The sequence below is a fragment of the Lissotriton helveticus genome, chromosome 3_1, assembly GCF_964261635.1.
Source record: "Lissotriton helveticus chromosome 3_1, aLisHel1.1, whole genome shotgun sequence".
In the NCBI taxonomy this organism is placed as follows: Eukaryota; Metazoa; Chordata; class Amphibia; order Caudata; family Salamandridae; genus Lissotriton; species Lissotriton helveticus.
In genome coordinates this window covers 1,691,337,599-1,691,360,870 of record NC_136061.1, presented here as the reverse complement: position 1 = coordinate 1,691,360,870, position 23,272 = coordinate 1,691,337,599, and the positions used below count along the sequence as shown (strand labels likewise).

At 45.7% G+C, this 23,272-nt stretch overlaps 1 protein-coding gene across 1 annotated transcript in view; it reads left to right on the top strand.

The window, feature by feature from the left end:
* The window catches only part of LRP1B (LDL receptor related protein 1B), a 3,812,342-nt gene that overhangs the window by 1,497,602 nt on the left and 2,291,468 nt on the right, over positions 1-23,272 (top strand). The window contains exon 12 of the mRNA XM_078683424.1: positions 1,095-1,275. Coding sequence (XP_078539550.1) covers positions 1,095-1,275 — 181 coding nt within the window. The remainder of the gene's footprint in view (positions 1-1,094; positions 1,276-23,272) is intronic.

Below are 23,272 nucleotides of genomic sequence, written 5' to 3'. Positions count from 1 at the left end.
CTAGGAATCCCCTACCAATAAACTAGCTGCATCACAATGATTTTCCACTCACTGCTTCAGAAGGTGCTTTTTAAATTGGAGTGGTGCAATTTTTATTGAGCAAACAATCCTACATACAAGCATGCCCTACATATTTTCCTCTTTCTTTATTCTTGTATTGATCTCGTAATTTTCTCACGCCAATCAATTTGGGGCCAGATTTATGAGATTTTTATGCAGTGCAGCTCAGCAAGTCACCTTGCTGCTCTGCATTGCATGACAGGGAAAGGGAAGGAATGCACTGTATTTAAAAGAATTCAGCACATCCCTTCCATTTCTCCTGCACCAGCACTGTTTTGACTACCTAGCCTGCATTGTAAGGTGGATTGTTTTTATGCAAAAAGGAGCACCTTCCCACAGAAATTCAATCCCCTGAGGCATTTTTCTCTTCCTATGGGTCCTGCAGAACAACGTGATGCAAGAGCGATGCAACGGAGCTTGTAAATTTGCCCGTTGTTTCACACACACAAAATCTAATGAACCGACGTGTCTGTGTCGTGCTGCTGCACTACTAATGTTCAGCTCATGACGTTTGAAACTCTATGGACAATACAATGGAGCTGGTATCTTGCAAGCCTTTCTTACTCAAGACCAAACCTAGCGGTGATTTTCGCACAGGTGACCGCCCACGCACACAATAATTCTCATGAGATTTACCCGCACTACATCTGGAAGAAAATGCACCTAGGAAGACAGTTCAATCATTAAAACGTGAATTCCGATCTTTTCTTTTTTCCAACCTATCATATATAGTATATAGAGCGTACATTGGTGTCAAACCTGTGGAAATCCTCATTACTTTGCTTACCTTTCTATAGCTTTATTTTCAATTTAAATTCTTGCTTCCTTTGAACTGATTGCACATTTGTATTTTTCCCTATCGGGGTTGTCTGCGTGCTGGTATTATTATATCTGTAAATTTTTCTTCCCTATAAATAAAAAAACTGTGTCTCATCGAATTGTTATCGAACATAGTAGACGTGTATTTGTGCGCTGCTCAAACGGTATGAAAATGTTAAGTGAATAATCAGCAATATTTCTTCTTAACTTTACAGATATTGACAATGTAGAAGGAATAGCAGTTGACTGGATTGGAAATAATATTTACTGGACCAATGATGGCCACCGAAAAACTATTAATGTCGCCAAATTGGAGAAAGCCTCTCAAAGTCGAAAAACATTGTTAGAAGGAGAAATGTCACATCCGAGGGGAATAGTTGTTGATCCAATTAACGGGTATGGCGATGCACTGGACGCACTTTACTTTTGTTAATTAAAGCCCACCATGATATTTGAGGAAAGCAAACCACAATATTTTCCTGCAAATGCCATTCATAATAATGAATACTCAAAATGTCTGCTGTTGCAGTGCTGATAATGAGCAATTACATTCAGCTTCATCTATTGAAGTCTTTTTTTCTTTAACTGGTGTGAGTAAAATTATCTTTAATTGCTAAAAATCCATTTAAGGCAATTTGGAATGTTCATTTGTTTTAATAAATGTACCATGGCAATATGTAAAGTGGGCCGATTGGAATAGCTAATGGAACACAGACGATTTCAGAAAATTGCTCAGTGGTGGACGATAAATGGAATCGTTCATTCACAAATGCAAAATATTATGTGGTCAAATTTTTTTCTGAGTTTACAGACTTTTAGACCTTGAATTTAGAAAGTAAAACCAGTTCCTTATGTTAACGAACCTCACTGGGTTTTCAATAAGGCAGACATTCACTTCTACAATGTTGCCAAGTCACTCTTATACAGACGTTTACACTTTTGCATACATAAACCGATGCACTCAAGTTAGCAACTGAACTGAAATTCACAGGAGAAATGCACCACCTAGGCCCTGATTATTAGTCAGGCAAAGTGAAATTACCATATGGAATTAAGCATTGCTTGATTATGAGTGGCATGGTGTCCCTGCACTCAATTTTTCCTGACTTTACTGGGCAGTAATTCCACCCTGTAAAATTGCATGAGAATGTGGCTGTATCACCTCTTTTTTTCAAATAGGGGGCGTATTAAATGCTCCACCCTGCCAGACATTAGCTGCCCCTTTTCTCTGCTGCTGCCCTGACTCCCACCCCCACCTGCATCCATGCAGATGCCCCCCATATACATTTACCACCTGCTCAGAGCAGGTTTGTAAATGTATGCGTTAAAGCCCAAATTGGTCATTCCGTATGATTTTATGACCTGTAAATCTAGTCCCACATGGTAATTCCCCATTCAATGGAGTTCAACTTATTATTGCACAGTATTGGCACAGTGCTACCCCATAATAGCATGCAGGCCTCTAGTGAGTGCATAGGGAACTGGATTAGCTTTTCTCGAGGGGGTGGTAATAATGATAGATTCACTGTGACCATATAGGATAGAACATTGCATAAAGAAGTAACTCTTAAAGAAAGACTCACATATACTGTCAATACATGGAACTCCATTGCATGTAAGGTAAACAATACAATGTATGGTGATTATGGTAAGAGCCATATATCAAAGTTTATGTACAATTTTCCTGTCATTTCTGTAGCTAAGCATCTCTATAAATATAAAAAAAGACATAAACTATAGCCAACTATGAAACGGTTACAGTTATCTAAAACCAAGGTGAAACTGTACACATTTCTTTTGGCCAAGAGAGTGATGTTGTTTTTTTGTACTTTCCTGTATTTCACCACATCCTTTAACCTGCACCCTGCCCCATTCATGAAACAAGCATTTGCAATGCAATAGGTCTCACATTTGCAAGAGTTAGAGCTATTGGCATTGTAAGTGTAAATGTTTTTTCTTTTGTGTTTTGGAGTGGAGTGGATGTATGTGGTGTGTAGTGGAATGGTGTGCAGTGGAATTATGTGGATAGCAATTACGTGCTACAGGGAAGTAGCAGATACAAAATGAACAAGACTAGCCATCAAATAAACATGAAAATGAGAGTGACTGTTAAGCCAACCAGTGGTAAGCAGTGAAGAACCGGATTAACCCACTTACTGGGTCTCGGCGGCGGGGGAACCGCCCAAGCCTTCCATACCCTTCATACGTAGTAAAGGAGACACAGGAGCCTTCGTCTGCAGGAGGAACCCAGATTTATTCAAAAAGCCCGGGCTATGGAACAGAGTTCCAAGCTCGTCAGAAATAGACAGAGGAAGCTGCTGCTTTACTCCGCAGCTTACAACTCTTTTATACTTTTTCATCTCAGTCTTTTGGCTGTTAGTTCATTGTTCAATCAGGGCAGTGTTTGCAGTTGATAACCAGATCCAGGCAACGTTTGTAGATGGTGACCTGGTCAAGGCTTGGTACACAAATCATTGTTCACTCGGCTTGATCAAGGCTCAGTATTTCAGGTCATTGTTTAATCACCTTGATCAAAGCCCGGTCTTTCAGGTCATTGTTTAATCACTCTGATCAAGGCCCAGCAGTCAGACCATTGTCCAGATAACCTGATCACGGTGTCAAGAATGTTTACCAGGCTGGGAGCAGGAGATGGAAAACAAATCATTTACACAGGGTGTGAGTGTCTTGTGGCTTTCAGGTGAACTGCAAAGAACAGAGGGTGTTGGGTGTGTGACAGTTCCTGGGCAGAAATGCAGGCTGCAAGATGGTTTGTGTCGTGTCAGTTAGAATTTCCTCAGGCATCAGCAGAAACGACCAGGTGGGTCGTGTGGAAGTGTTTGACACTAGATGGCAATGAAAAAGCAATGGAGTCCCGGTACAAATGATGCCGATCAGAAGAACACTTTTCCTCAGACCCTTCTTTTGCCATTGAGTGGCAAATACTTTAAGAAATGTCAATGTTCATAAGGCCATCGGTTTCTTGTTGGAGCATCATCATCATATTAGTGTTGTGAATGTTAGAGGGTGGAGGCTTGATGGTCTGGACACACATTTTACAGAGCACTGGCAGGCACTGAAAGCACAAACAGCAGGAGACCAGGATAGTTACTCCCAAGGCAAGGAAGATGAGGATCCTCCACTCCCACTGGGAAAGGAGGCCCCATATCCAGCCTGCGAGGGACCAGTTGCCTTCATCCAGATGAATTTCGGAAGAAAGGCGATGCAGACGTTGGATGGCATCGTACACTGTAGGTGCGTTGTCTGGGATGTACATGCAGCAGCTGGAGCCGATCAATTTACACACTCCACCACGATCAGCAAGGATGACATCTAGGATCATTCTGTTCTGGAGCGATATGAGGCGGTCCGCCTGCAGCTCTGCAGTGATGTTGGAGAGGGCAGTAGCTGTTACTGTGATGGTGGCTTCAAGGACCTTTAAAGAAGTCCCCTGTTTCCTGGCCTGCTGTATCCTCGGCTGATATGGCGCCCCTTCGTGAGCAGCATAGAGTATCCTTTATTGACAGGTGATAACATCCATGGGTAGAATATGTTGGGGGAAGGAGGAAGGCCAGATAGCAGGTACCAGACCAGTTACGGGGGAGCCAAGTGTAGGCGGCAGTGCCACAGATGAAATAGGTGTTGGGGGATGCCACCAGCTTCGGAGGAGATGTGGAGTTTAGAGCTTGTGTGATATCACACGTACTGGTACCAATTTTCTTAGTCCCTAGGCCATGAATGCAGACACAGCCTTGCACATTTATGACATTCACAGTGTCTCGTTCATCAGGCACTATCCTTCTTGTGCGGAATCTGGAAAATGTTCGTCGATTAGTTGAGTTGAATACTGCCATTTCACCGAGTTCATCTGGAGATAGTAGCGTTGTGGATGAGCTGGTCGGGCAAAAAAGAGCATTGACATGGCCAGATCTGTTCCGTCAGAAGTCATCCCGAAATGTTCCAAGGGCAGAATTGGCGGTACCATTGACAGTGTAGGCCTCCTGTATCAACATCCACCATGCAAGACAAGACCCAGAGATGGAAAAGGGGTAGGGAGAGAATGGGACAGGGTGTATCATGGAATGCGGCATCAGTCCACAAACCCAGCAGTTCATGATCAGCTGGTGATGATGCAACATTTGGATAAAGGCGTTATTGAAGAATTCTGCACAGCGGGGTAATTCGTGGGCTGATAGCGTGAAATACTGGTGTTCTGCAGGAGTCAGGGTAGGAGTTGGTGAGGTAACAGGGTGGTAGATCAGTAACAGCCAACCAAGGTTAGACCGGATGAGGGAGACAAACAGTGTGACCACGGTGGCCATGAAGCATTTACTATGTCGGAGACTAACATATTGTTTCTGGATTCTGGTGTTTTGGACGGCAGCCATTGTGCTAAGCTAGGGACCTCTAGTGGCTGTCTGTGATTGGTGGTTGCTTCACTGGGCGCAGGTGCCAAGGGCCCTATGGCGTACCTTAGTCTGACACACTCAGCCGGGGAAGATCACAGCCGTACAGCCTATAGGCACTTGGCGAAGTAAAGGGTAAGCCTTCCCTCGGGGGCGCAAGTTATATTGGTCGGAAATAGGGACAGTATGGTCGGGAAACAATTGTTCTTGGTGTTGAGCAGAGTTAAGGGAGGGTACCACCCTTCCTTTCAGTATGCTGTCACTCTCTGCTTCCGTAGATGTAGAAGGCAGTCTGGCATCGCTGAATGGGACAAACGTCGGGACTGGTTCTGTTTCTGAGTCTCCTTATCCTTCCCTCACCCACTGATCATAAGGGAGGGGCTGAGGCATACGCCTGCAGTGTGACAAATGCACCCAATTCTTCCAACCTTCTACTTTCACGGCGGTGTGGGTGGCCAGCAACACCTGACGGGGCTGTGTCCAGCGGGGCTCGAGGCTCTTAGTCCGTTGAAAGTTCCGGATCAGGACCCAGTCACCAGGTTGGATAACATGTCCTGGGCCCTCGCTTTTGTCAGGTATGGCCTCATGCACCTGGTGATAAAGAGTACAAAGGGTATTAGTCAGACTGTACAGATAATCGGTTAATACAGGTTATTCAACATCAGACAGTTTCTTAGGCAGTGGGGCACCCCATACATTGGCAGGCCTCCCGAACACAATTTCATGGGGGGATAGCCCTTTCCTGGTGTGGGCCGTTGTTCTTGTGGACAGTAGGGTTAAGGGCAGAGCATCAACCCAAGTGACACCTGTCTCGGCCACTATTTTGGCCATTTTAGTTTTTAGGATGCCATTGTACACCTCCACCAGACCTGCTGACTTGGGGTGGTTAGCTGCATGAAAATGTTGTTTTATACCCAATGCTGTACAGACATATTCTATAATTTGAGCCGTAAGTGTGTCCCTTTGTCACTCCAGATCAAGCGGGGCAAACCGAATCGTGGGAGGTACTCTTTTAATAGCACTTTGGCAGTAGTAAGAGCGGTGCAGTCTTTGACGGGGTAGGCCTCCACCCATTGGCTGAAGGTACAGACCACCACTAGGACATATTTCAAATTGTTACATCAGTCTATCTGGATGTAATCTATTTGGAGGACTTCAAAAGGGAAAGTAGGAGGAGAGAATCCTCCCTTAGAAGTAACTGTGCTTTTTCCTGGGTTATACATTAGGCAAATCATGCATGTTTTAACCAGCTTGTCAGCATATGCTGGTATCTTAGAGTTGTACCATGTAGGTTCCAACAGTTTACATATCCCTTTTGCACTGATGTGAGCAGGACAATGGGCCATCGTAACTTCTGCTAGCACATGACTGTCAGGTAACATCCATTGTCTTTCCATAGTCGTACGGACCCAGCAACCATCAATTCCCTCCTTTGCTAATTGCTACTTCCACACCCTTAGTTCCTCAGGAGTAGTATGGGACTGAATATCAATCACACTCTGTACTGTGTTTGCAACCATGCCCTCGTCTGCCACCCACCTACTGGGACCTCCTACATACATTCCTTCCCTTTTCTTAAGAGCTGTTTGTCTGGCCGTCTGGTCAGCCAGGGCCTTGCCTTTCCCAACATCATCTGTCACTTTCTGATGGGCCTTACATTTTATAATGGCCACCTTTCTGGGGAGTCTCAGGGAGTCTAACAATCGGTGAATTAGGGGGCCATGTTGAATCTTGGTCCCATGGAAAGTAAGGAAATTCCTTTCTTTCCATAACCTCCCAAAGTTGTGGGCCACCCGAAGGAATATTGGCTGTCAGTATAAATATTCACCGTCATCCCTTTGCTTAATTCACAGGCTCTAGTGAGGGCCACTAATTCTGCTGCTTGAGCAGAGCACTGCGGATTCTGAGCTGTTTCTACTCCTCGGCCTAATGTCGTGAGGGCGGAGGCGGCTGAGGTGTTACCATCTAACGCTCTGAGACATGATCCGTCTACATACAGTGTACCTTCTGGTTCTGCTATCGGGGTATCCTGTAAGTCAACCTGTCCCTTCGTCTCCTTCTCTGTCCTTAATATGCAGTCATGTGGGTCTAAGCATGCATCCTGTGTATCCAGTGGGAGTAATGTGGCGGGGTTTAGTACAGTGCATCTTTTGATGGTAATGTGGCTGGCAGTGTCAGTTCATATCCTGTGAGTCATGCGCTAGTGAGGTACTGTGTAATTAAGGAGGGTATCTACAGAATGGGGGACCATCAGAGTCAGAGGGGAGTTCATGACGATCCCCGCACTCTGACTAAGCATGGGCAGAATATGCGAATTCACGATATGCGAATTCGCGTGAATTCGTAATCGCGATTCGCAAAAATCTGCCAATTTCTGCGAGCTTGCGATTTTTTTTTGCTAGTTTGCGAGATTATTTTTACCAGTTCGGGAACGAGAACTTGTGCATGCGGTCGCAATGGTCGCAAACATGTTGTTTCCACTTACCAGCCAGGTCGCAATGATGTGTTCGCGTTCGCAAGTTCCTGTTTCGAGTCGCAATGACGTGTTCGCGTTCGCAATTTCCTGTTTAGGGTCGCAATGCCGTGTTCGCGATCGCGGCGTCGCTCGGCCAGCTGCCAAAATATCACAGCGCACGCGAACAGGGAGGGAAACTCATCAGCGAACGCAGAATCATGGTAAGTCAATGCCGTGCGTGTGAGATTGTATTTTTGAAGTGCGAACAAAAAAAAAAATCTGCCAACTCGCGAATTGCGGATTTTTGGGCAATTTTGCATGATTCGCCAATGGCGAAATTGCCAAAAATTCTCAAAATCCACTTGTGGAACGAATTTTCCGCACATACTTAACTGCGGTAGCCCGTAGGCACCCTGGGAGAGCCCTTGCAACAGGATCTAAGGTGGCTGGAAAATAGGCACATGGCCCATGGTGACCTCCGAACATCTGGGTCAAGACAGCGCATGCACAGCCGTCTGTCTCATGTACAAAAAGAAAAATATGTTTGCTATAATCACGAGTACCGAGGACTGGAGCAGTACACAGAGCCTTTTTAGGGCTCGGCGTCGTCACCCTTCGTCAGAACTGGGGAGGAGCTGCGAGCCGTATTGTTAAGGGGTTTCTGGATCATGCTTGAAAAATCTTCAGTGCGCAAGCACGTTTCGTGGTGTTCTGTGCCATCTGCATGGTAATTCGTCCTCTCACAGCTGTGTTTTTGTAAGGCTTCACGCAATAGGCCCTAGGAATGTTGCTCTCTGTAGTTCCTGCATATTGTGTGCCAGAACGCGCCTGAGATGCCATCAATTACCAATTACCAGATGTCAGGGTCCATTCGCGCATTCACGACTCTGTAGTTTTCTTGAGCTGTGCCTGTGTGTGCGTGCATGGTGTCTCCCCTTCCAGGAGAATGCCATAAATTCTCAATTAGCAGCTGTCAGAGGTGCCGCTAATTGAAGGCAGATGCTTTTGTTTTTCAACGCTGCTTTAACATGCCCGTTCTTAGTAAAGTACAGGTCCAAGGCTAAGAGAAAGTAGGTTATTGCAGTGAACTATTTCAATAATGGCAAACCCTTGTTTTTCAATGCTGCTTTAGTCGCACGTATTTATATATTTATTAACATGCCCGTTCTTAGTAAAGAACATGTTCAAGGCTAAGAAAAGTAGGTTATTGCAGTGAACTATTTCAATAATGGCAAACCCTTGTTTTTCAATGCTGCTTTAGTCACACGTATTTATATATTTATTAACATGCCGGTTCTTAGTAAGGAACATGTCCAAGGCTAAGAAAAGTAGGTTATTGCAGTGAACTATTTCAATAATGGCAAACCCTTGGTTACAGGACATAAGGATTATTATAGTGTGAGTGCAGAGTGCAGAGTGGTCAGTGCAGAGTGGTGAGTGCAGAGTGGTGAGTGCAGAGTAGTGAGTAGTGAGTGCAGAGTAGTGAGTGCAGAGTAGTGAGGGCAGAGTAGTGAGTGCAGAGTAGTGAGTGCAGAGTAGTGAGTGCTGTGTAGTGAGTGCAGAGTAGTGAGTAGTGAGTGCAGAGTGAGTGTGCAGAGTAGTGAGTGCAGAGTAGTGAGCAGTGAGTGCAGAGTAGTGAGTAGTGAGTGCAGAGTAGTGAGTAGTGAGTGAAGAGTAGTGAGTGCAGAGTAGCGAGTAGTGAGTGCAGAGTAGCGAGTAGTGAGTGCAGAGTAGTGAGTGCAGAGTAGTGAGTGCAGAGTAGTGAGTAGTAAGTGCAGAGTGAGTGTGCAGAGTAGTCAGTGCAGAGTAGTGAGTGCAGAGTAGTGAGTGCAGAGTAGTGAGTGCAGAGTAGTGAGTAGTGAGTGCAGAGTAGTGAGTGCAGAGTAGCGAGTAGTGAGTGCAGAGTAGCGAGTGCAGAGTAGCGAGTGCAGAGTAGTGAGTGCAAAGTAGTGAGTAGTGAGTGCAGAGTGAGTGTGCAGAGTAGTGAGTGCAGAGTAGTGAGTGCAGAGTAGTGAGTGCAGAGTAGTGAGTGCAGAGTAGTGAGTAGTGAGTGCAGAGTAGTGAGTGCAGAGTACCGAGTAGTGAGTGCAGAGTAGCGAGCGCAGAGTAGCGAGTGCAGAGTAGTGAGTGCAGAGTAGTGAGTGCAGAGTAGTGAGTGCACAGTAGTGAGTGCAGAGTAGTGAGTGCAGAGTAGTGAGTGCAGAGTAGTGAGTGCAGAGTAGTGAGTGCAGAGTAGCGAGTAGTGAGTGCAGAGTAGCGAGTAGTGAGTGCAGAGTAGTGAGTGCAGAGTAGTGAGTGCAGAGTAGTGAGTAGTGAGTGCAGAGTAGTGAGTGCAGAGTACTGAGTATTGAGTGCAGAGTAGTGAGTGCAGAGTAGTGAGTGCAGAGTAGTGAGGGCAGAGTAGTGAGTAGTGAGTGCAGAGTAGTGAGTAGTGAGTGCAGAGTAGTGAGTAGTGAGTGCAGAGTGCAGAGTAGTTTTTAAATCTTTTTTTTTTAATCCTCATTAGCCTTTACGCCACCCATTGTTCGATTGTTTCCGCCCTGGGCTTTTATCTCATATGCTGGCTATAGACTCAGGCATATGCGGCTCTCCAGCCAGCACTGGGCCAAAATCCTCTGTACCGCCCTATAAAGACAATGGCACAGCCCTACTGGAGGCCGCAGCCCAGTCTCCGACTCCTCCTTCACAAAGGACGGACCTGCTCAACACGCCTGCGAGATAGGCCAAGGCCTTAATCATAGGATTTTTCATTTTGTGTCCTAGTGTCTTACAATATACCAAGGCGAAGGCCCACTCCTTACCCATAGTGTTGCAAAAAAAGTAACCAAAATCTATGCTTCTTGTTCGTCCGACCTTTGGAATCTAGTGTTGCAAAGTATCTCATGCTCTTTAACCAGTCCATAAGTGTCGGTGTCGTAGCTTCTACCCATACAGATTTCCCTGCAAGCTAGCAGAACCCCATAGAAAACTAACTTTGCTTTATCATTCATTTTATTATCATGTAAATCATATCTCCCAGTAATAATTAATTCAGGGCTTACCTCTATCGTGCAGCCAATTGATTGTGACAAACAGTTGCTTACCGCCTCCCAAAATTCCCTGATGTTCAAACACTCCACGAACATGTGCAGGTCGTCCACATTTATATTTCTGCATTTTGGGCACTCAACCCGTCCACCAACTTTAAACTTCGATAATCTACGGGGAGTCCAATAGGCTCTATGGATAGTAAACAGAACATTTCGCCATAAATTTGCAGATTTTACTGTTTTATGAAGTATAGTCGTCATTACTTGCCATTGGTTTTCTGTGGCGATGTCCGGCAAGCAATCTCCCCATAGCAGTTCCGGCAATATGAACGGGCCGTCTTCCATCTCCACCATTGCCCAGTACCATATCGCAACTTCCTTCTTGAATGATTGTGGAGAAAGTATTTTGTCTTCAAAGTCATTCTGGAGGCCAATGACAGTGTCCGACTTGTTTGCCCAACTTTGCATCTGCAAGTATTTAAATTTAGATAACCCTTTACCCCACACCTGTGCCCCTTGTATCCAGCCAATCAGCTTTCCCTCTGGAAATAGGTCTCCCCAAGTTTTTAATCCTGCTATTTTCAACGGGACAGCCAATGCATCCTCTGCCCAAGACGGTGCTCCCGGTGTGTCCCAAATGGACGACCTATATCCATAATACCTCAACTTTGCTAGTTTCCTGATTTTATACCAGAGCTCTGCTGCTTCCTGTAGAGTTTTCAGTTTCACTTTTTAAAAAAATGTTGGGTCTGAAAATTTATACATGAATCCGTCCTCATCATAGTTGCTCAAGCTTAACATAGTCAAGAAGATATGCCCGATGGTTGTAGCCTTCGGTACTCCCATAAGCTCTCTCAAATTTTTTAAACGAAAAGCCCAGTCATATAACAAAAAATCTGGGGCTGATAGCCCGCCCTTGTCCCATCTTCTTCTAATTTTCTTCCAAGATAGGCGAGATCCCTTAGAGGCCCAAATAAAAGAACAAATCTCGCTTTGTAATCTCTTAAGCCCCTTCTTATCAAAGTCCCAGGGAATTGTTTCAAACAGAAAAGTAAGTTTTGGTAAAATCACCATTTTAATCAGGTTAGTACGACCAAACAGAGTAAGAGGTAGATGACTCCAACTTCGCAATATAGCCCCTATTTCTTTCTTCACCCTAAAAAAATTAGTTTTTGTTAAGTCCGCTATATTCTGCGTTATTCTCACGCCTAAGTATCTCATCTCCTTCTTGCATTTAATGTCTTTAGTGTCCAAGTTCCATGCCATTAGCTCTGTTTTACTCTCATTGATTTCATACCCTGAAACCTTGCCAAATTCTTTAGTGAGCTTAAATATGTTTCCCATTGACTCTTAAAAGTTTGAAGTGAAAATAATAATACCGTCCGCATAGAGACCAATCTTCTTATTCCACTCACCAGCCCTAAAGGGGGCTATTGTATCCATAGCTCTAATCCTACTGGCAAGCGGCTCTATATACAAATTAAATAATAATGGAGAAATCGGGCATCCCTGACGCGTACCCCTCATTACCCTAAAAGAGGATGTCAAAATGCCGTTAACAAGCACCTTAGAGGTAGGGGAGCTATACAGTGATAGCAAGGTGTTAGCATAGCTTGGACCTAATCCTAGATGCTGAATGAGTTTCTTCAGATAAAGCCAATTCACACGGTCAAACGCCTTGGCGGCATCAAGGGCAATAAGAGCAAGAGGGAGATTAAAAACTGTTGCAATGTCTATTGCGCCAACCACTGAGAAGGTGAGTTCTTTTAAATATCTACCCTTCATGAATCCCTTTTGGTCCTCATGAACTAAGTGCGAGATAACTTGACTCAATCTATCGGCCATAATTTTAGTAAACAATTTATAGTCATTATTTAATAATGATATTGGCCTGTATGCATCTAAGTATTTAGGTGATTTGCCGGGTTTTGGGATCAAGACTATTACCGCATCATTCCAAGACTCCGGCATCGCTGTATCTCCTCTAAAGATGTTATTAAATACTCGATGTAAAAAAGGGGCAATTGAGCCAATCAGGGTCTTATAGACCTCCAGAGGAAGACCGTCTGGTCCTGGGGCCTTACCTCTCTTACCATTCTTTATGGCTTTTTCCACCTCCATCAGTGACATTTCTGAATTCAAAATCTGTTTATATTGGATTGGGAGTGGCTTTATTAACTGTGTCCATGCTATCACCTCTTGAGGGTCTGGTACTAACTCCTCCTTATAAACCGTGGAGAAATGCTCAAAAAAGTTTCAGCAATCTCTCCACTATCTGTAATGGCCGTGTCTCCTTCAGACCCATCCACTCTAATTTCCTTGATAAAGTTTCGAACCAAGTCCTTCTTTGCTTTCCATGCCAAAAGCTTGCCACACCCCTCTCCATAACTAAAATGTGCCAGGCTGCTAGCATCCCATCTCTCTTTGTTTCTGGCTGCAAGAACTGTAACTAATTCAGCCTTCAGTTTTAAATTGTCGAAAATGGCCTGGTCCCTTAGCTGCTGCTCATTTTCTCCCATGATCCTTGCCTCATGTTGTCTGATTTTTTCTTCCAGATCAATAATTCTACTATAATATAACCTTCTTTTCTTTGCCCCTAAGGCCCCCAACCTCCCCCTCAAAAATGCCTTGCACGTGTCCCAAACCACATCTAGCTTGGCAGAATCTATGTTCGCAGTCAGAAAAACATCCAGTTCGCCTTCTACAGTCTCCATGGCTTCTTGATCTAACATAATCGTACGATCTAATCTCCAAACTGAGTTCTGCATTTTTTGGCCAAACGTCAAATGTAAAAGGATAGCTGAATGATCCGATAGATGTACACCTACATGACTGATACTTGTAACATGCTCCACCATCCTTAGATCTAACAGAAAATAATCTATCCTGGACCTATGTCTATACTTTTTATTATAGTATGTGTAGCCCACCTTCTGGCCTGATTTAATACGCCAAATATCGCACATTCCATACTGTGTTAACAGCACCTTTACTCTGTTAGACATCTTAACATTCCTCTGCGCTCTCTTTCCTGAGCGATCTAGGTCTTTATCCATGACCGTATTAAAGTCTCCTGCCATAACAATATTGCCAGAAAAGCTTAATAATTCGGCCGCTAATTTATCCAGAGGTCCCAGGTCATCAATATTTGTCCCATAATATCCAACCAGGACAAGGTCTTTCCCAGCCACCGTGGCCTGTACTATGAGCCTCCTCCCCCCAGGATCTGCCGCCATAGCACCAAAAGAAAACTGCACCCCTTCCCTAACTAAAATTGCAACCCCTTTAGTCACCATAGTCTGGGGTGTATAATACTTATAAGCTATCCACTTCTGTGTTCCAAACATATCCTTGCTTTCTACTTCATTTAAATGAGTCTCTAGCAAAATAATTATATGAGCCAATGAGTCTTCTAAATATTTGAAAATAATCATTCTCCTGGATTTCACCCGTAGCCCATTGACATTCCAGGACAAAATCCTTAATTCTTTCTTATTAGCCCCCGTCATTCTCTCTAAAAAAACAACTGATCTTTACATCGCTGGTGGCCCTATGGCCTCTGAGGATTATTTTTTTAATTCCCCCCCCCCCTCTTCCCACCCCCTACCCTTCCCCCCATCCCCCCTCCTTCTGGAAAACCCTTCCTGTCTGCCCATGGCCATAGGCCTTGTGAGTGCGATGGTGGTTGTGCTTCTCTAGTTCCGAGTAATCTTATACATTTGTTGTCTTAGCCCTATAACAAAAAGGAACAATTATAAACCCTAATTTAGAGTGGGTGCATCTCGTGTCATCTCTGCACATCTCTCAATAAAGTCATCCACATCCTCAACTGTATGGAAAGAGTGCATCTTATTTCTCCACATAACTTTAAGAAATGCCGGAAATTTAAGCTGAACTGTGGCACACAAGTTCCTTAGAGGCTCCATTCGCTTTCCCATCTCCCATTGCCTGTTCGCCGTTACTGGGGACAGATCTGATCTAATTTCTACTTTTGCTCCGTCAACTACTAAGGATTTCTTTTTCAAGGCAACTGACAAGATACTCTCTTTTAGATTATATGTCAAAAAATTAATTAAAATTTTCCTCGGTTTAGTCCTATTAGAATTCACCCTAAAAGGATCTCGATGTACCCTCTGTATGTCAGCAAAAATAGTCTCCTCATCTATCTCTAGCTCTAACTCTGTGCTCATAAGATGCGCCACATATCTTTTTATGTCTGTACCCTCGCTGTTTTCAGGCAACCTCAAGATTTTTAAATTATTACGCCTCTGCATATTTTCTAAGCGCTCCATCCTTTCATCCTGTGCTCTATCTCGAAATTTAATCGCATCAATTTCCTTTTGATTGGTCACGACCTCTTCGCGGAGTTTCTTAGCCTCTAACTCCAAAGCCTCTGTGCTCTGACTTAGTTCGCTAAACTTGGCTTCTAAACTGTTACATGAAACCTGAATGCTTGCCTGATTAGCCTTCACAACATAGAATCCTTCCTTCATATCTCTATCTAATTTCCTCAGAAGGGTGACTATATATGTATCTGGATTAGCCTCATCTTGCTCAGGCAACCCTGTGTTTCCCCTAGAGTGCAAATTGTCTTCTTTTGTTGAGGGTTCCTGCGTCTCCCTTGTGACCTCTACCTTGCTCTCAGCCACCGTCAAAGGCTCCATGTCTTCACTACCCAAGATGCTTATTACAGCCTTATCCACCTCTCCTCCGTCAGCCATACTCTCCTCTCCTTCTCCTTCTCCCTGACTCAAGCCTCCCGAATCCTCCCCTAGAACCTGGTACCTATTGGGACTCAATGGAAGGATCTGGCCTTGCCACCCTTGCTCAGAACTCACCCTGTCGATATTCGGTCACAAAATTAGCGTTTTTGGGATTGTTTTAAAGTATGTGTTAAGAGAAGGGGAAGGAGCTACTTTATGCTTTATTTTCTTGGTCGAAACTGCGTTGTGCCGCTTTAATGACCTGCCTCGAGTCTGCCCTTTCCTTTCTTTGAAATTTTCCGGCTGTTTTTGTGATTCTCCCACCTCCACCTTACTTGCTGCTGCCAAGCCTGCGCTCCTTAATACATATGCGGCCCTCCCCGAGTCCGCCCTCGTACCTGTGGTGTTACCATCAGCTAGAGGAGCCGGTTTTCTGCTCCCTGCTTTGGTGATTATAGCGTGTATATGCTCCAGTCCTATACCACGGCCGCCACCAGCTCTCAGTGCTATTTTTGCCGCCGCCCGTCTCCCCCTTCCTACCTCCCAGGCAGCCCTTGTCCAGCCGACTGCTGCTACTGCTGCGGGACTCGCCTTCCCCGCCGCGCTTCCACCATCGACTAACCCCGCCTCCGGGGGAAAACATGGCGGCCGGCTAGTTGCGGGTCGCGAGTGCACGGAGGTGGTGGTGCGCTGATCTGTGTGTGTGAGAGTTGTCTTCGGTCGGAGGATACTGCCACCAACAGGAGTGCAGAGCTGAAGCTCGTTAGCTGGGCTGGGCTGGCCTGCTGAAGAATCTTGACGAATTTTGTTTCGGGTCTCTTTCTGAGAGCAGCGGTATTGCATGGAGACGAACGCCACGGAGCCAGCAGGCGAGGACGTGAGTGCAGAGTAGTGAGTAGTGAGTGCAGAGTAGTGAGTGCAGAGTAGTGAGTGCAGAGTAGTGAGTGCAGAGTAGTGAGTAGTGAGTGCAGAGTAGTGAGTAGTGAGTGCAGAGTAGTGAGTGCAGAGTAGTGAGTGCAGAGTAGTGAGTGCAGAGTAGTGAGTAGTGAGTGCAGAGTAGTGAGTGCAGAGTAGTGATTAGTGAGTGCAGAGTAGTGAGTAGTGAGTGCAGAGTAGTGAGTAGTGAGTGCAGAGTAGTGAGTGCAGAGTAGCGAGTAGTGAGTGCAGAGTAGCGAGTAGTGAGTGCAGAGTAGTGAGTGCAGAGTAGTGAGTGCAGAGTAGTGAGTGCAGAGTAGTGAGTGCAGAGTAGTGAGTGCAGAGTAATGAGTGCAGAGTAGTGAGTGTAGAGTAGTGAGTAGTAAGTGCAGAGTAGTGAGCAGTGAGTGCAGAGTAGTGAGTAGTGAGTGCAGAGTAGTGAGTGCAGAGTGAGTGTGCAGAGTGAGTGTGCAGAGTAGTGAGTAGTGAGTGCAGAGTAGTGAGTGCAGAGTAGTGAGTGCAGAGTAGTGAGTGCAGAGTAGTGAGTGCAGAGTAGTGAGTAGTGAGTGCAGAGTAGTGAGTGCAGAGTAGTGAGTGCAGAGTAGTGAGTAGTGAGTGCAGAGTAGCGAGTAGTGAGTGCAGAGTAGCGAGTAGTGAGTGCAGAGTAGTGAGTGCAGAGTAGTGAGTGCAGTGTAGTGAGTGCAGAGTAGTGAGTAGTGAGTGCAGAGTGAGTGTGCAGAGTAGTGAGTGCAGAGTAGTGAGTAGTGAGTGCAGAGTAGTGAGTAGTGAGTGCAGAGTAGTGAGTAGTGAGTGCAGAGTAGTGAGTGCAGAGTAGTGAGTGCTAAGTAGTGAGTAGTGAGTGCAGAGTAGTGAGTAGTGAGTGCAGAGTAGTGAGTAGTGAGTGCAGAGTAGTGAGTGCAGAGTAGTGAGTAGTGAGTGCAGAGTAGTGAGTGCAGAGTAGTGAGTAGTGAGTGCAGAGTAGTGAGTACAGAGTAGTGAGTGCAGAGTAGTGAGTAGTGAGTGCAGAGTAGTGAGAGCAGAGTAGTGAGTGCAGAGTAGTGAGTAGTGAGTGCAGAGTAGTGAGTAGTGAGTGTATAGTAGTGAGTGTAGAGTAGTGAGTGCAGAGTAGTGAGTGCAGAGTAGTGAGTGCAGAGTAGTGAGTAGTGAGTGCAGAGTAGTGAGAGCAGAGTAGTGAGTGCAGAGTAGTGAGTGCAGATTAGTGAGTAGTGAGTGCAGAGTAGTGAGTAGTGAGTGCAGAGTAGTGAGTGCAGAGTAGTGAGTGCAGAGTAGTGAGTGCAGAGTAGTGAGTAGTGAGTGCAGAGTGAGTGTGCAGAGAAGCGAGTGCAGAGTAGTGAGTGCAGAGTAGTGAGTAGTGAGTGCAGAGTAGTGAGTAGTGAGTGCAGAGTAGTGAGTAGTGAGTGCAGAGTAGTGAGTGCAGAGTAGCGAGTAGTGAGTGCAGAGTAGCGAGTAGTGAGTGCAGAGTAGCGAGTAGTGAGTGCAGAGTAGTGAGTGCAGAGTAGTGAGTGCAGAGTAGTGAGTAGTGAGTGCAGAGTGAGTGTGCAGAGTGAGTGTGCAGAGTAGTGAGTGCAGAGTAGTGAGTGCAGAGTAGTGAGTGCAGAGTAGTGAGTGCTGAGTAGTGAGTGCAGAGTAGTGAGTAGTGAGTGCAGAGTGAGTGTGCAGAGTAGTGAGTGCAGAGTAGTGAGTGCAGAGTAGTGAGTAGTGAGTGCAGAGTAGTGAGTAGTGAGTGCAGAGTAGTGAGTGCAGAGTAGCGAGTAGTGAGTGCAGAGTAGCGAGTAGTGAGTGCAGAGTAGCGATTAGTGAGTGCAGAGTAGTGAGTGCAGAGTAGTGAGTGCAGAGTAGTGAGTAGTGAGTGCAGAGTGAGTGTGCAGAGTGAGTGTGCAGAGTAGTGAGTGCAGAGTAGTGAGTGCAGAGTAGTGAGTGCAGAGTGAGTGTGCAGAGTAGTGAGTGCAAAGTAGTGAGTGCAGAGTAGTGAGTGCAGAGTAGTGAGTGCAGAGTAGTGAGTGCAGAGTAGTAAGTGCAGAGTAGTGAGTAGTGAGTGCAGAGTAGTGAGTAGTGAGTGCAGAGTAGTGAGTAGTGAGTGTAGAGTAGTGAGTGTAGAGTAGTGAGTGCAGAGTAGTGAGTGCAGAGTAGTGAGTGCAGAGTAGTGAGTTGTGAGTGCAGAGTAGTGAGTGCAGAGTAGTGAGTGCAGAGTAGTGAGTGCAGATTAGTGAGTAGTGAGTGCAGAGTAGTGAGTGCAGAGTAGTGAGTGCAGAGTAGTGAGTGCAGAGTAGTGAGTGTGCAGAGTGAGTGTGCAGAGTAGTGAGTGCAGAGTAGTGAGTGCAGACTAGTGAGTGCAGAGTAGTGAGTGCAGAGTAGTGAGTGCAGAGTAGTGAGTGCAGAGTAGTGAGTAGTGAGTGCAGAGTAGTGATTAGTGAGTGCAGAGTAGTGAGTAGTGAGTGCAGAGTAGTGAGTGTAGAGTAGTGAGTGTAGAGTAGTGAGTGTAGAGTAGTGAGTGCAGAGTAGTGAGTAGTGAGTGTAGAGTAGTGAGTGCAGAGTAGTGAGTAGTGAGTGCAGAGTAGTGAGTAGTGAGTGCAGAGTAGTGAGTAGTGAGTGTAGAGTAGTGAGTAGTGAGTGCAGAGTAGTGAGTGCAGAGTAGTGAGTGCAGAGTAGTGAGTGCAGAGTAGTGAGTAGTGAGTGCAGAGTAGTGAGTAGTGAGTGCAGAGTAGTGAGTAGTGAGTGTAGAGTAGTGAGTAGTGAGTGCAGAGTAGTGAGTGCAGAGTAATGAGTGCAGAGTAGTGAGTGCAGAGTAGTGAGTAGTGAGTGTAGAGTAGTGAGTGCAGAGTAGTGAGTGCAGAGTAGTGAGTAGTGATTGCAGAGTAGTGAGTAGTGAGCGCAGAGTAGTGAGTAGTGAGTGTAGAGTAGTGAGTAGTGAGTGCAGAGTAGTGAGTGCAGAGTAGTGAGTGCAGAGTAGTGAGTGCAGAGTAGTGAGTAGTGAGTGCAGAGTAGTGAGTAGTGAGTGCAGAGTAGTGAGTAGTGACTGCAGAGTAGTGAGTAGTGAGTGTAGAGTAGTGAGTGCAGAGTAGTGAGTGCAGAGTAGGCTCTCTGTCTGCGTCTGGTTGAAGTCTGCAGTTACCTTGAGTGCGAGTGAGCGAGATAGCTCAGCGGTTGATGCCCCTGCTGCTGAGATCTCTCTGTACCCTGCAGAGCACTGTGTGCAGGTCCTCGAAGGCCAGCGACAAGTTAACATTTATGTTTGATGAAAGCAAGTGCAGTTTCAGAGTGCAGTTTCAGAGTGCAGTTTCAGAGTGTAGTTTCAGAGTGCAGTTTCAGAGTGCAGTTTCAGAGTGCAGTTTCAGAGTGCAGTTTCAGAGTGCAGAGTGCAGAGTGCAGATTGAGAATGCAGAGTGCAGAGTGCAGATTGAGAATGCAGAGTGCAGAGTGCAGATTGCGAGTGCAGAGTGCGAGTGCAGAGTTCAGATTCAGAGTGACTGTAAGGTGACAGTGAGTGCAGAGACAGTGTGTAAGGGTGCAGGGTGCACATTGTGTTAGTGTGCAGAATGAGTGTGCAGGATAAACAGTGTGTGACTATGCAGGGTGACATTGGGAATGTGCGGGTGAGCAGTGTGTGAATGTGTAGGGGCAGTGTGTGAGTGTGCAGAAAACACCACATACACCACACACACATACCACACACACCATACACACACCACACACACATACACCACACACACACAACACACACACAAACCACACACCTCACTGTTTCAACACCACACACTCGTCACCACTCACCACAACACACTCACCACCACACACTCACCCCCCAGGCTCACCCCCACAGACTCACCACCACACACTCACCACTACACAGAAAACAACACACACAACAACATACCCCCAGCCGTCAATGAATGCTTTCACCAGGCACAAACACCAACAACCATCAATGTACGCTTTCACCAAAAACAAACACGACCATGCATCAGTGCCGCTAAACACTCACGCACACAACAAACAATGTCAGTGCAACTTTCATTAAACACACACATACACCAACAGCTGACAGTGCACCAGCCACTCTTTCAATTGGCACAATCATCAACAGCTGTCAGTGCACCCTTTCACCAGCGACATGCATTACCATCCAGCTCTGTACGCTTGACAGCCACACTCACTAACAGCTCTTACTGCACGCTACCACCAGTCATACACACCTCAAGCCACCACTACACGCTTCCACCAAACACACACACCAACAGCCATCACTGCACAATTCCTACAGGCACACACATCCACCACCCATCAATGCACTCGCCAATTGATAACGCATCCACCAATTAATATTGTACCTATCGCACTATGCTGCACTTTACCTTTTAAAGATAATGCGTTAAAGTGGGTATGTAACGTTTACAACGAAATTTTTACAACGCACTACCATTACAACGCAGGCATTACCACGCATACCATTACAACGCATTGCGCTGGGGGGCGCTCTAGGATAGGTAATAAGTTTAATTTTCTATCCAACACCTTCCCTAGTGTCCACGGGGGCTGGAGTTGGAATAGAAAATTATACTTACCACTATCCAGCACCCCAAAGCGCTATGCGTTGTAATGGTATTCATTGTAAATACCGCGTTGTAAAGGTATGCGTGGTAAAAGTATGCGTTGTAACGTCATACATCCGTTAAAGTGCATCATGCCACCATTGATAACATTCCAATCCAACACACATATCTCCAACACACACCACATGCTTCCACTCCAAAACACATGGCTAAAACACATTGCCATTTAGAATGCCATTATCTCTAACTCAAACAAACCCGAGCCCTAATGCATTCCTAATGCTTGTTTAAATCTTGGAAAGCCTGTGCATGCTCTCTAGTACATGTAAAGGAACTGTCTGATATGTCTTTAGTGGTGAGGGCAAGGTTTGACCATGGACGAAAAATTGGAAATCCACTGTCTACAGTATGAGGTTAGGTCTATGAAGGCTCGCACCTGCTTTTGCTTTCGTGGGGCCGTCATAGCATTGATAATGGCTACACGATCAGCGGTGAGCTGTCTTCCCTCCTTCAAGAGGAGATGACCTAAATAGGTCACCTTCTCTTGACAAAACTGAAGCTTTTTCCAAGAGACTTTGTGATTATGGAGGGCAAGGTGGCGTTACAAACAGAGAGTAGCTTCTTTACATGCTGGGGCAGAATTTTCAGCAATGAGGAGGTCATCTACATATTGTAATAGGGTGGAATTATCAGGGAGTTCCAAGGAATCCAGTTGAATTATTAGGGCTTGACTATAGATACTGGGGCTCTCGGTGAAACCTTGAGGGGCGCGGCAGAATCTAAAGCTCCGCCCACCAAGGGAGAAACCAAAAAAATGTCTGCTGTTAGGATGTATAGGAATGCTGAAAAAAAGCATTCTTCAGGTCTATGACAGAGAAGTGCGTTGCATCAGAAGGTCTGTAATGTCGGGGACAACAGGATATTGGGAGATTGTTATTTTGTTAAGGGCTCTCAGATCAATCACAAATCTGTATATTTTAGGGGAGAGAGCATCTCCGTTGGTCTTTTTAAGAACGGGAATAATGGGACTGTTACAGATATTGCCACGTGTCTCCTCCACTACGCCCTTGTCCATTAATTCAGATATTATTGTTAAAAGGGCCATTTCTCCTTCTGCTGGCAGTCGATACTGCCGGAGGGGGGGGGGGGGGGGGGGGGGGAAGTGCACCTGGCTGGATGCGTACCACATGAGGGGATATGTTGAGACACCTTACATCAGTTTCTGATGATGCCCAGAGGGAGGAAGGTAAAGACTAAAACTCTGGTGGGAGTGGACTGGACAGGTACATATAGGAAGCTGCGTGGGAGAAATTGTTAGTGATACACCTTGGGGACTACATGATATGGTCGCATACTGAGCTTTCAGTAAATCCATGCCTAACAAGTTTTCACTGCAACCTGTAGTAAGGACCAAGGGAGCGTCAACATGTGCTGGGCCAATATCGAGAGGGAGGGGTTCAGAGACAGGGCTGGTCACAGGTGTTCCTGCAAAACCCACAGAGACATTCATATTGCCAGAAAGGGGTGCCTCCGGGACAAATTTCGTTGAGTGCACTGCATCCCCAAATGTGATGCAGTGCACAACGAAATTCGTTTTATTTATTTAAATGTTTACTTACCTGTACAACTCCGTAATCCATACATTACTACCCCCCACCCTGCCCCTCCCCTCCCCATGTCACCGCCCTGCAGGTAATGCCACTGCCGGCCGCGGCTGCTGTAGAGCATGCAGCATGTCCTGGCTCTGTAGGAGGCTTTCCTGCAATCGCTGCACCAACTGTTTAGTCACCCAGAGAGCTCAATTTATGGCTGCATGTCAACTGTAGGAGAGGATGACGACACCGGCTTTGATACATGTTCAGTCAAGGTAGAATAGAAACATACAACACGTTGTGTCCAAAAGGGCAGAACTGGCCAAAGGAATTACATCTACTTTACAGTGATGTAAATCTTAAGGAGATAAGATAGCAGTCGCCGTCCGTGCAGGTGGGGCAGGGTTTCCACCTCAACCCGGCCCCACCGCTCTTACTCGCACGGACCGCAGCTGTAAGATAGTTACAAAGAAACTGTCAATAAAAAGGTCCCATTACTAAATGTGTGCAGATAAAACGTAATTCTATATTTTCTGGAAAATGAGTGCTTTAAAAATACCAAGAGAGAGCTGTGTGTCAAACAGCTAGTAGACACAGTGTGTCATCTTAAGCAAGCTTATATCAATAACTTTGAGGGAAAAGCATGATACGAGTATATACACCAAATACAATCACATCACAAGCCTCGTGCATACAGGAGAAGGGTTTTTAGTATTTCAATTTTA